The 12,395-nt window shown below is 37.9% G+C and overlaps 1 protein-coding gene across 1 annotated transcript; it reads right to left on the bottom strand.

Moving 5' to 3' along the window:
* Positions 1–2,884: 2,884 nt before the first annotated feature.
* On the bottom strand, positions 2,885–5,670 carry LOC124302842 (adipokinetic hormone/corazonin-related peptide receptor variant I-like). Its single transcript, XM_046759411.1, has 4 exons — positions 5,527–5,670; positions 3,828–3,949; positions 3,609–3,714; positions 2,885–2,917 (listed from the first exon to the last, which is right to left on the bottom strand). Exons 1-4 carry the CDS (start codon positions 5,668–5,670, stop codon positions 2,885–2,887), a joined length of 405 nt encoding a protein of 134 aa, XP_046615367.1.
* Between the last annotated feature and the right edge of the window lie 6,725 nt (positions 5,671–12,395).

Consider the following 12,395-nt stretch of genomic DNA (forward strand, 5'->3'; position numbering starts at 1 on the left):
GAGTTAATCGAGAAACGTGAAACAAGTATAGAAATACCTCATACGGAAACGTTCTCCATTATTTGAAATGAATCGATGTTTTTCTACTTGTAAAACGGATCATTTATTACTTTGATTTTCTGAAACTTTTGCATTTCTATCTGGCCTTTTTTTCGGTCCATCCATAACTATTACCGTCTCAATGCATCAACCCAAGAGGTTTGAAACAGAAGTGGTGTAAGTAAAACAAATGGCAGAGCTCGCAATAAGATCATCAAAATATCGATGTTAGTTCGAAAGTTTGTCGCAAGTAATATTTTACCCCGCACGAATTGAGCTATTGCTTCTGACATCATTCATCATAATATCGACTAGATGAGGCAAAAATGTTCGAGATACAGTATTCCATTGTGTGTGGGATTATGTACCTCTGTACAATCGCAATTCTATACTTGGACATGAAATGCGTCCTTTTAAGATTCTGCGGGACTGACGCGCAGCCGTAAATCTGGCCACGGTATAATTATTTAAAAAAACTAGAGCGTTCGTGCACCGGTGATAAATGAAAATCGAAAAAAAAATTCCAAGGAACAATATGCGTAATGGCCGCATTCAAGGTAGAATAATTCATACATTTAAATGGAAATAATAGTGGACCGTGATAGTGAAGTGGGTCGTAAACTACACGAACGATACCAGCACAAATGACTCGTAATAATTTCTTGAACGAAAAAAACGCATGAAACACACAAATCGAACGCTCACCATAACGTCAAGACGACATAGGGAGTCCAACAAATTACGAACGCCGTCACAACGGCGATGGTCACGCGGAGCGTTGTATCCTTAGTGCGTTTCATGGGGCTTATCTTTGGCATACGCGAAGTTTCCATTCCGACCGTGCTGATCTCATCGCATCCTGATATCCCGACCTCTGAGGAATTTCACACAAAAATAATTCCGATTGAACGCATGTCTGGTTTCGGGGGTTTCGGAATTTTTTCATTTTTAACCTTTAGGGGATGGGAAAATCTATATACGGGGGCGACGCATAATCGACACTTTACCGATGAAAGTTGAACTATATTTTCCAGCCTGCAGCATAATTGACATAAAGTTTCTTCAAGATAAATAGAGGTACACAAAATCAGAAAGAAATGTGCGAAAATCAATTTCTTCCGGAATAAGTGCGGCAACTTCCACCGTTAGGTGGAAATTGCTAGTTGATGCCATTCGACCCGATACAAAGCAGCTTCCCAAATTTCTTTCATCGGGATTCAATTTCATGCACCCACTGTCTGGATAAATTCATCCAATGTCGAACACACACACAAATACAGGTATAACTAAGATAGCGAAGGATCCACCAACCTTGCTTGGGTCCGCGAATATTGCTGCTTCCCCCGGACAATATCCTAGTGCATGTATAACAGATGATTGTCACGGGTACGAAGTATACGATAACAACACAAAATACGTTGGTAGCGATTTCCGCAGCGTGATTGACGGAAGTTCGGAATGTTACGCACTGTCGAAACTTGGTATAGGCGGGATGACTTACATGAATCGCGAACATCTGCAATAACGTAAAAAAGAATCGCAATGACTAAAAGCATGGTTCAATTCTATATATGTAGGCCCAGAGAAACCCTTTGACTACTGAAAAGCGACGAACTGATAAGCTTTCATCAAAATATCATCAAAATATACTCCCGCCAGTCCGTTACATTCGATGATTTCCTTGACATGTACGCTTATTTAAATCAGCCAGTCTATCAGGATGTTGCCACAATTGAACAAAAGATGAAGGATAACAAAACCCAGTGACGAAGGAACTTGAGTTAAAGGGCGTTTCGTTCATACTTTGGTAAGGTACGTTAAGTAAACAAATAGTGACTAGAGCCTGAGCTGCTTCAGTGATAGGTAGAAAATGATAAATAAACGTAGCGGGAATGTGGAAGCAATTAGCAGTAGAAATACGAAATGAAAATAAGCCTGACAAAAATTTAATAGTTCGTTAAAATTGTTGGATATGAAGGTCTGTGAAAAACGTAGAAGAAACGAAGATTTTCTCCAACGTTTCGGCCCTTTCTGTGGGACTTCCTCAGGGTAACATTTATTATATGTTATGAACAAAGCCCAGACATATAGGAACACATACAGTTTGCGCATATTTAACAAGATTAAATTTTAAACATTAACCATAAAAATTTGCGTGAGTAAAGCATTGTAGTAGGTACTGCGGAAATCGTCTCCATATAGACTTTATAACAATGCATATTGTGTAAAAAGATCGAATGCCATCAACAACGTGGTAGACAAAATAAAACCGAAGATAAAATAAAAGAATATAAAAAAAGAGAGCAAAGACTTGGGAATTTTTATTACGGAAATTAAAAAAAATATAAGAGGATCTTTACGCCAAGGTTGGTGAACCCTTTGTTCTACGTAACATAATCTCTATTGATTTCTATTTTTCAATATTGGATCATTTTTCATTTTTCTGTGTCACAGAATTTAAAACTATTATGCCGAAATAGGCTACACGGTTTACGAAGTCCGTAATAAAAATTCCCAAGTCTTTGCCCTCTTTTTTTATATTCTTTTATTTTATCTTCGGCTTTATTTTGTCTACCTCGTTGTTGATGGCATTCGATTTTTATACACAAGATGGATTGTTATAAAGTCTATATGGAGACGATTTCCGCAGTACCTGCTACAATGCTTTACTCACGCAAATTTTTATGGTTAATGTTTAAAATTTAATCTTGTTAAATATGCGCCAACTGTATGTGTTCCTATATGTCTAAGCTTTGTTCATTACATATAATAAATGTTACCCTGAGGAAGGCCCACAGTAAGGGCCGAAACGTTGGGGGGAAAGTCTTCGTTTGTTCTACGTTTTTCACAGACCTTCATATCCAAGCATTTTAACGAACTATAACATTGAGGTCAAGAATTCATTTAACAAAAATTTAATACATAAAGGAGATTTCACAAACTTTCGTGTTGTTTCTGCGTAAAGTGAGCCGGTGATATCCGGAATTGTTTGTTGTACCTGGAATCAGCGCACCCTAATTAAAACTGATACCTTAGTGAACAAGGTATATATGTCAGATGTAAACGTAGTGTAACGTTACAATAATCAACGTCGCTGACGAATCGTATCCGGATCCTTAGCCAGTTTTCCAGAAGCGTAATTCCGACTAGCCGACACTGTCTCAGTGTTGTTAAAATCTTCCAATTCCGTTCAACTCTTCACTTTGCGAATTATTTCATTCAGAGCAGAGCTTGCGACCTTTGGTTGATGTTGGTGAGGTAAAAATCAGTATATTCTGTGACCATTGTATTACAAGATGAAAAAAAAAATTTGCAAATGTGAGACAATGTGTCTCTCTATTTCAAATGAACAGAAACTCTACTGTGTACTAAAAAACTTAGGTAGAACGTTTAAAAATAATTGCTTGAGATTCACAAACGAATAATTACGTTGCCAAGTAAGTCGTCCCCTGTTATTGTACGCACAGTCTCGCTTGAGTAGCCGAATAGATAGCACGATTTTTTATGGGGAGCCATATTTGAAGACCAAGAAATTTACGATATAATAATTCCAATAGTAAGGAACGCACCGGCAGCAACGCGTAGATAAGGCTGCAGATCCAAGCAACAGTCAGCATTATCTTGCCGCGACGAAGGGCGTCGCTCACATTTTGAGGGTGAAAGATCGCCAAATACCTGCAGTGAAATAAATCGATCGTTGGTACGGAGAATTCTTGATACGAAGTCCACAGACTTCAAAAATCGAACCTCCCAAGCAAGTGCTGAAAAAACAGCATTCATTTACTGACCTGTCCAACGAAAGGCAGATCAAGACGTTCCTCGATAAATAGAGACCGAACGCCTGCAGGACCAGGAAAAAGTGGCATGCCGAGTTTTCGGCCATCCACCGAGCCGCCAGAAGCCATGAGACCTGGATTACAAAGGTTTGTTAAGTGTGGCATAATTGTTCGAAATCAAAGACCTTGGTAGTAAAATTCATGAAAAAAGCATTTACACAACCGCTGTACGAGTAGACCTTGAATACAATGCAAAGATACTTTAGACAATAAGTCAAGTTCTTTTTCAAACTTGTAACGGAGGTATTCACCGTTAAGGGGTTAGGTGGGTTTCAAAAACTCAAAATAGGTACATTTTTGTGAATTTTTTTTTTATTCAATCAACAGAATATTTCATTTCATCAATTTAACACATAAAAGATACATATTTTATAAGTAGCTTGTGAAATTTTCATTGAAAAATATTTAAAATTAAGGCGTGGACACGTCGTCTGCTATGACCCCTCAAAAAAAAGTTCTCTCGGCGTAGTCAGGATAACTCATGACAGATTCATCTGAAATGCAAAAACCAAAAATTTTCTGTTAGTAGATGTTTAAAACTCGTGCTTGGACGAAGGAAAAAAAAAAAAAAACAAAAATTACATTCTTGGCGGCGTTGAAAACAAAAAACTCTTATTTTGAGTAAAATTTGTACCCTTCATGGCCTTGAAAAATTACTTGGAATAGAAAAAAAAAAATTCCTTCGTTCAAGCACGAGATAATGTTATTTTGAAGAAGTGTGCAAAATTTGAAAGAGATCGGTTCATAAGTTTTCGAGAAATCGTGACTACCGATTTCAAAAATGTAGTTTCGAGAAAAACGCGATTGAAGATTTACATTCAAATAACATGTAAATAATCGTACTTACACCGTATAATGATGCAAACCCACGTTTTTTCCACGTGCCATCACCTGACACGGTAACATCTGTCGTATCTTCAACATTATTTTCATCACACGTTAATTTTTTTTCTTGATTTGCAGCAGACAACAAAATTGATTCGGCAACAGTTATGACGCACTCATGTATTTTATCAACATAAAAATTGTACGTTGATGCATTCAAGAATGAGGAACTTATATCCATCAAACCACAGAATTTTTTACATCCGGCAAGTCCTAAGCCTAGTATTCGCATCACAAAAATAAACGAACAATAGCTAAGCAGCTGCCTCGATATACCTGCCTCCATATACCTGCGTCACGCTCGGTTATAGCCTGATGGGTGAAACATCCAAAGGCTATATCTCTTAGAATATGACTCGGATCGTTTTAAAATTTTAAAGGAATATTCTCAACATATTCAATTATAAGATAAGCAAAAAAAAAAAAAATTCGATTTTTTGAAATTTTGAAACCCACCTAACCCCTTAATCAGACTGTGTATTCCGAACAAGTTACATTTTCTATTTATAAGAAAGTTCCGCCAAGACTTCCCTTTCGATTACAGTAGAACCTCGATTATCCGAACTAGTCTCGGTCCCAATTGGTACGGCTAATCGAGGTTCTACTGTAAATGTAAAATCGTTTGGTTAACCTAGCGAATAATTCTTATGATTCATGTACTTTATGTTCTGCTTCCGACTAGTGTTTTCCAGATTTAAGGTCTGTTCGTACAACTTTCTTTTCGGAAAATTGTGTTGAAATGCGTAAATGGAATTCAGTAACTTGCTTCAAGCGGTATCGTGAGAAAGGTAACGACAAGGTCAGCGGCTGCCAGATGCCGCATCATCAGAGACATTCGAGACTTTTGGTGCCTTCGTCGTGACAAAGTGACGAAGACGGTCAAATTTCCCATTGCAGCTATGCCGAACATCAGGCAGTAGATAAAAGTGAATCTCAACCGTAGAGGAAGTGTTTCGTTATCCGACGTCAAGTCGCAGTTCTCGTCGTTGGTCAAATTCGAATCGCAACCGGAGATGCTGAAATATTTACAAATGACGGGATTGTTTAATACTTTCAAAACTACGCGCTACAGTTGGGTGAAAATTGTCGATCAGAGACGTTTAAAAGATTTCATGCGATCGGTATAAAATACTTCGTTTTGTCAACAATTCACGATCTTGGTTTTATCTGCATTTATCTTTCTCCTTGTAAGCCCGTTTCAGAATAACGCGACCCAACGATGATGACTTTTCAGAGAGGATGAAATAACTCCGTCCAGCACAAAACTTTCTTTCAGCCTCAAGTTACAAGTGCGGAAAGTGAGTGATTTCTGACAAGCATGAAAGGCGAGTTCCGCGCTTACGCGTTTTTTCCAACTGGCTGTATGACAAAATTGGAAGCGATTGTCCAAACCATGTAAAATACCTCCGATATGGTTCGGACGAACGCTTTCAAGTTTTACAAAATGTTTAAAATAAAAGTGAGAACAATTTGTAGAATTTTCATTAACCTAGCACAATTTCGACCTACGCGCCTTTACATCCTTAACACACAGGCTAATTTTTTACATTTTCATCGAAGGATTATTTATACACTAGGCGGCAGTGGGTGCACTTTTGAGTTCTTGCTGTGCATTTCAGTGCTCGTTACAAAAACGATATGAAATTGTTTTGCCATATGTTTTCGAAGTACAAGAAACTATGGAACCATGGCCGTCGCAACCGGAATTATAGAAAAAGGATATTCAGGCTATCAACTATTATTATTCTTATAAATAATATCGTCTTCTTATCATTTTTAATTACCTACACGAATTAGGTTGGATATAATTCAACATTTCTTCTGCACTAGCTAAATCGTATAAATTTTGTCTCATTCCTAAATTTACAAACAATTGTAATGCTGCGTATATATTTGATCTATAAAAGTTTTCCGGCACAGGAAAAGGGATGATTGAATACGATAGTTATTCAATTGCTTTTATAATGCCCGAAACGCTCGGCCAATAGGCTGAATCAACTATTTGGTTTGACACTGCCTCGGAACAATGAAAAATAAAAAAAAAAAACGAAACCTAGCAATTTCGAGATTCACACGCTTCGCAGCAAATGAAATAGTTTGCACAAGAATTCTATTTTTTTCTCTTTTTCGGGAATGCAATATTCGTAAATTACATATACAGACTCGTAAGATTAACTTATTGTTAGACGCACCGTTGTTCTTCCATTGAAAATTCTTGGACCGATTGAGCTCCAAGCGGTTGCAGCGTTGACAACAGATTTCGCGTTCACCTTAAAAATCACACGAGCGTAACCGCGCCGCGAGGGATGAAAAGTTTTCTCAACTACCGAATGTCGATGGATAAAGAAATACGCACAGTGCAACTGCAGCTGTAACCGCGATCAGGAAAAACCCGCAAAAACTTTGAAAACTTTTCCGCCACTCAAATCGCGTAGATCAAGGGGAGCTTCTTTGCTTGTCAGTGTTGTGCCACAGAGATGCACGCAACGAATAACAAATGATACTCCAATTTCCCTGGTTTTCATCCCCCCACGTCCTTATCGTCTACGCAAACTCACCGATACGTGGAACATGATCTCAACCCGGTGGTGATGCTTGCAACAGGTGGGGGTAAAAAACTGGAATAAACGCCCAATAGGCGGGGGCGCGATTTTCGCGGGGTTGCAAGATCTCATTCGTAGCATTTCACAATACAGGAATGCAACGTATCACACGAAACTCAACGTCTGTATAAATGTCAACGTGTAAAAAGTGAAAATATTTAACGGTCAGAAGGACTTTGAATATATCAAGCCGAAACGTAGAATCGTAAGAATGCTAATAATTCTCTACTTGGGCATTCTATATTTCGCGTTGCGACCTTTTGAGTTTTCTATATTTCAACCTTCCAAATTTGGAAATTTTGCAATAATTATAGTATTTATATAGTTGTGACCCTTCTATCGTGCGGCCATTCTACCATTTCACGCCCACCCGTTACAGTGCAGTTTGTTAGTTTTTCAGATTTTATCGTAATTAATAACGCAGCTTTCGATATGAAACGTAAATTGGGTTAGCAGTTGTGGTCAGAAAAACTCGTTCATTTTACCATTTTTCCTCAATGTACGAGTTATTCGTAAATTATTTCCACTGATTAAACTGGTCATAATTTGACGTTGGTGCAACAACGATACGCGTACTTAATCGTCTAAATGCTGTGCAACGAAATTTTGGATTTTTAATCGAGATTAATACAACAGATTTTCCCTCCTGCAGTTTATAATTACTATTGAAATGACGGTTTAATTGCTTCGGAAATAACAATTGGAAAAAACATGCTGCCGCTTTTGAAAAATGTTTAATAAAGGAATTGTTTGCAGAGTCTGATCTTCATACGGTGCAAGCGCTATTCTACGAAATTCAACTTGTTCAGTGGTGAAAAATCGTGAATTGAATCCACAGGTGGGCGTGCTGCTGCAGGATGCAGGAATGAGTTCGGAGAATTCTCAAGTATTTACAGACATTTCGGAAGAAGCAATTCAGTCGGGATATTATATGACAGCTTAATTGGATTCCAATCGGTAAGAATTATATGAGCAATTTAGAATACGAAGCAAGAATGAAAGTCTATCCTGAATTTTCTCAGTTTCAAATGTGACTCAGGTTACATCTTCTGTATTTGAATTCGCGACACGATGAACATACGAAGATGTTACGTCGATTCAAGACTTTTCAAAGTGCTGATAAAATTTTTTAAATAAGTTGCTTCGTTTAACAGGACCTGAAAATTTTTAGTGTTCAGAGTTAAAAAAACTAATGACAATTTTTTGTGGTAAGGGTGAGATTTTTGACAAGATTTGAATATTTGTAACCTGAAAGCGATACCGTGCGAATATTTATTCTTTTATTCAAGGTAGCGTTATTATTCGAGATCAAGGAACGCGTGGAGGAAATGAAAACGAAGTGCATAAAGCAACGTCGTAACCGCCTGACGTTGATAGTGACACGCCTCGCTTTTCATACTGTTTCCTTACAGCGTATTCATTTTCCTCTCCGTGTCTCCCCCCCCCCCCCCCCCCCCCCCCCCCCCCCCGGAAATGCAGCTCACTTTTAACATCTTTCTGCAAAGAACCGACAACCGATGCACTTTCCATGAGCTAAGCAGCTCCCGAGAAACCCGACAAACTTTACAGTGTATAATAGGGCTAACAAATAAAGCGCAATCTAGGATTGACCATAAAGATATAAAAGGGTCCTCTGTTCGTAATGAGCAAACGTCGTTCCAAATAAATCTCACAGGAAAGTATAAAGGATGGAAAAGCGGATACATCTTGAATAGGATTTCTCGTTTTCAAGTGTCGAGATTTACCATTTACACAAAAATACTAGTTGACACAGCAGCCGTATAGACACGGACAAAAAATTAAACACTTGACGATGACTAAGTATCATGATGGCACGAGCGTGCCAGGATGTAAAAGTGGTGTGAACACAACTTCGTTACATTACACCTAAATCTGAAATTAGGGCGAATTTTATAGATTTTGTTTCAGACTATTTTCTCGCAGGGTAAATAAATTGTGCGTGGTGACGTTTTAATGACCGAGCTGGTTACGTGGAACCAGAACTTCTGGCACCATTCACGTGCATTTATTGATGTTTTTCTCAACAATTTCCGTCATAATTTATTCAATTCTTCCGTGGATCTAGGTATATTGTATATCAATAACATACGGGGAGCGTGGCTGCGGGCTGTGGAGTTCACTAGCCCAAGACAGTACACCACGAAACTTGTGAAAATTCAAAAACGTCAAGAATTGTTACTGACAGTGGAGCAACGCGATCGATGAGCTCTTAACGGAATTAAATAACGTCAACTCTTTCGCAAGTTTTAGCGTCTAATATTACTGCTTCGTTCAGCTTTATTCGTTTTCAAGATCGCATATTTGCACTTTTAATTTCGGAGGGTTGGGTTCATCGTGCTTTTTGAAGATCTATAATCGAATTAGTTACTGTGACTTTCAGGGTAGGTCGTGAATTTTTTTGAATTCTTTCTTATCGTTGTCGAACGCATGGCGAGGAATCAAACTTTATAAGACATGGCGGCAGACTGCGAAAAGACACTGTTTTCAAACTTTCAGCCGTGATAACAGACGTCGCTATCAGCTTGTCAGCTCATTTTAACCGGCTATACATAAAAATGTGCAAACTCGTTAAGCAAATGAAATTTTCACTATTCAGATTCGAACGTGCAATTGGAATAAGTTTCGTTATATTTACTTTACGGAATCGTTGTCAACGAATCGTCCAAAGTGCCTGAAAAGTTGATTGATCAATAATAATCAGCTAATTGGAAGCTAAGAATCAAAATTAACGTCCGTCAAATCGTGATATTTGTTCAGGTTAACTTCTCAAAGTCACTCACGAAGCTCCGCATATTTTCAAACAATTCAATACGTGTTATTTCCCAATATATACTCCTTTCCTACCGACGTTTTAGAAATCAGAGACGGTTAAATCGGCTGTATTGCAATTCCTTCAATCCCCCGGATGTTTTCACATCGATCGTCATGGCGACGTCGTCTCGAGATCCTATTTTCATCTATGCCCTCTGATATCCGCACCCTCGACCGAGTGGGTGTCGCCAGCTTCCAGTGCGGAATTTATTTTTCGAATTCATCCAGACCGTTGAATCGTAAAGCGGATAAAACTGCTGTGCAAATCCTTCAAATTGTACAAAAAATTGTACGCATCAAGATCCGTAGCCCGCGATCCTCGGAAAAATATCTCTACGCATAATCTGAATTCACTTCAGTATCACAGAGTACAGTTTATTCTTCTGCATCTTACATGTACGAGGGATATTTTCAAAGATAAAGAACTGTCGTGTAACAGATTTCCTTTATTTCTACTCACGATTGAAGTTTAAGGAAAATCGTACGGTGAATTAATCATTGGTTCATTCGGAATTAGTTAAATCCTCTAAATACTAAACAATCTACGAACTAAAACGTCTTATATTCTTTCACATTTATGGTTACGTTTCAGAGTATTTCCTCACATTCGACCGTTGAGCGGTCCAACTACCTTTCCATTGTCAAATCATTCAGTAAATTAATATAATTACGATGACAAGCCGAGTGAGATGATCAAAAAATTAGGACAATGAATGAATAAAAGTGAATAATCATATTCGCGATGCGACGAAATTCAAGGTGGATTTTAAATGATGGCCGTTGATCATCTCCGGACGAAAAGTTTCAATTCGAAGTGAATTTCAAATCTGTAATACACAAAACAGTATGGCCACTCCTGAAAATTGATAAAAAATCAGAATTATCTAAGTTTTCCAAATTTTTAGGAAACCACATTTTTTTGCTGTAAATTTCAGAACATTTCTTTGTCAGTGTGAAAAACGTAAATAAATTTCATTATTAGGCCAAATTTAGTTTGGAAGCCACGAATTTTTTGCTGACTTCATTTCTAAGAAAAAAAGTCATCAGTTTTTCAGAACGTAAAGCGGACTCGACCAATTTAGAGGAGCCAAAGTACACGATCCAAAGTTTTGTTCATTCTATAGTTTCTGATGATTTTATGGGTCGACCCAAATTCTGAATTTGAAATGGCACTATCAGTTTAAAACTGTATTCTTCGGATACAAACATTATATTGATCGATCTTTAGGAAGTAGGAACCATCAAACAAACGGAGCTTTAAACTGTACTTTGGTTCCTTTAGTTCAGCGGAGTGCTCTTACGTACTGAAAAATTCGAATTGGTTGGGGTTTTTTCATTCTTCGGATTCAATTAATCAAAAAAATTCACACTTTTCGCACGAAATTCAGTCCCATATTCAAATTTAAACAAGTTTTTTTTTTTACACGGGAGGAGATGTATTCTGCAGAATTTTCAACAGCAATTCAACATTTCAATCAATTCAGTCCATTTTCAAATATATTTTTCGGTCTCCAACGACCGAACGACTTGGGAGTAAAAGTATAAGTAAATTCCTACATCCTCGTATCGACTGACAAAACCATGTAGCAAAGTTTATTTTTATATGATATGGACTTTGGTTCAGATAAATCACACGAAAAATGCCCTACATATTTCATCTATACACACGCTGGCACTATCAACTCAACGTGTGATTCTTGTAATTAAAATTTTCGAGAGAGAGTTCGAAAGTTTCGTTTTCTGTGGTTTTCATACATCGGCATTCATAATTTTATTTCATGGTTTTCGGGAGACAAGTTGGATCGCATTTTATTTTTCTCCTCTTGACATGAAAATGGTTATACGTCCTTCTGGCTGCAGCCTGCTTGAGTTTCGACTTCCGGAAATTCCGTGTTGTAGTTGGGGAAACGCCCCAATTATGGCTCATCCCCCAGTTTTCGTGAGTTGTGCCCTATTGGTTCTTAGCCTTCGAAAATATATATATATATAATATGTGTGGGAAGGTGGAGCGGAATGAGCCACGCCCAAAGAAATGGCCAGCTACTGATTTTTGTCACATTGCTACTGGGAAAGCGAAACCCACATGAATTGAAAAAGAAACTTGACCCTAAATTTGTTTAAATATATAGAAATCCTCCCGAATCCCGTGAAATCCTTTGAAACTTTTCGATTATCCCGTGTCGTAGAATCTACAAAATCA

This window comes from Neodiprion virginianus, chromosome 4, assembly GCF_021901495.1.
Source record: "Neodiprion virginianus isolate iyNeoVirg1 chromosome 4, iyNeoVirg1.1, whole genome shotgun sequence".
Classification (NCBI taxonomy): Eukaryota; Metazoa; Arthropoda; class Insecta; order Hymenoptera; family Diprionidae; genus Neodiprion; species Neodiprion virginianus.

Bases quoted from the DNA above. Each gene is read 5' to 3' on its own strand.
- LOC124302842 (XM_046759411.1), bottom strand. From the start codon at position 5,670: ATGTTCGGCATAGCTGCAATGGGAAATTTGACCGTCTTCGTCACTTTG. The intron at 3,950-5,526 runs GCAAGTTACTGA...TTTGTAATCCAG, and splicing joins TTCTCACGATACCGCTTGAA to GTCTCATGGCTTCTGGCGGC. The intron at 3,715-3,827 runs GTCAGTAAATGA...ATTTCACTGCAG, and splicing joins ATCTGCCTTTCGTTGGACAG to GTATTTGGCGATCTTTCACC.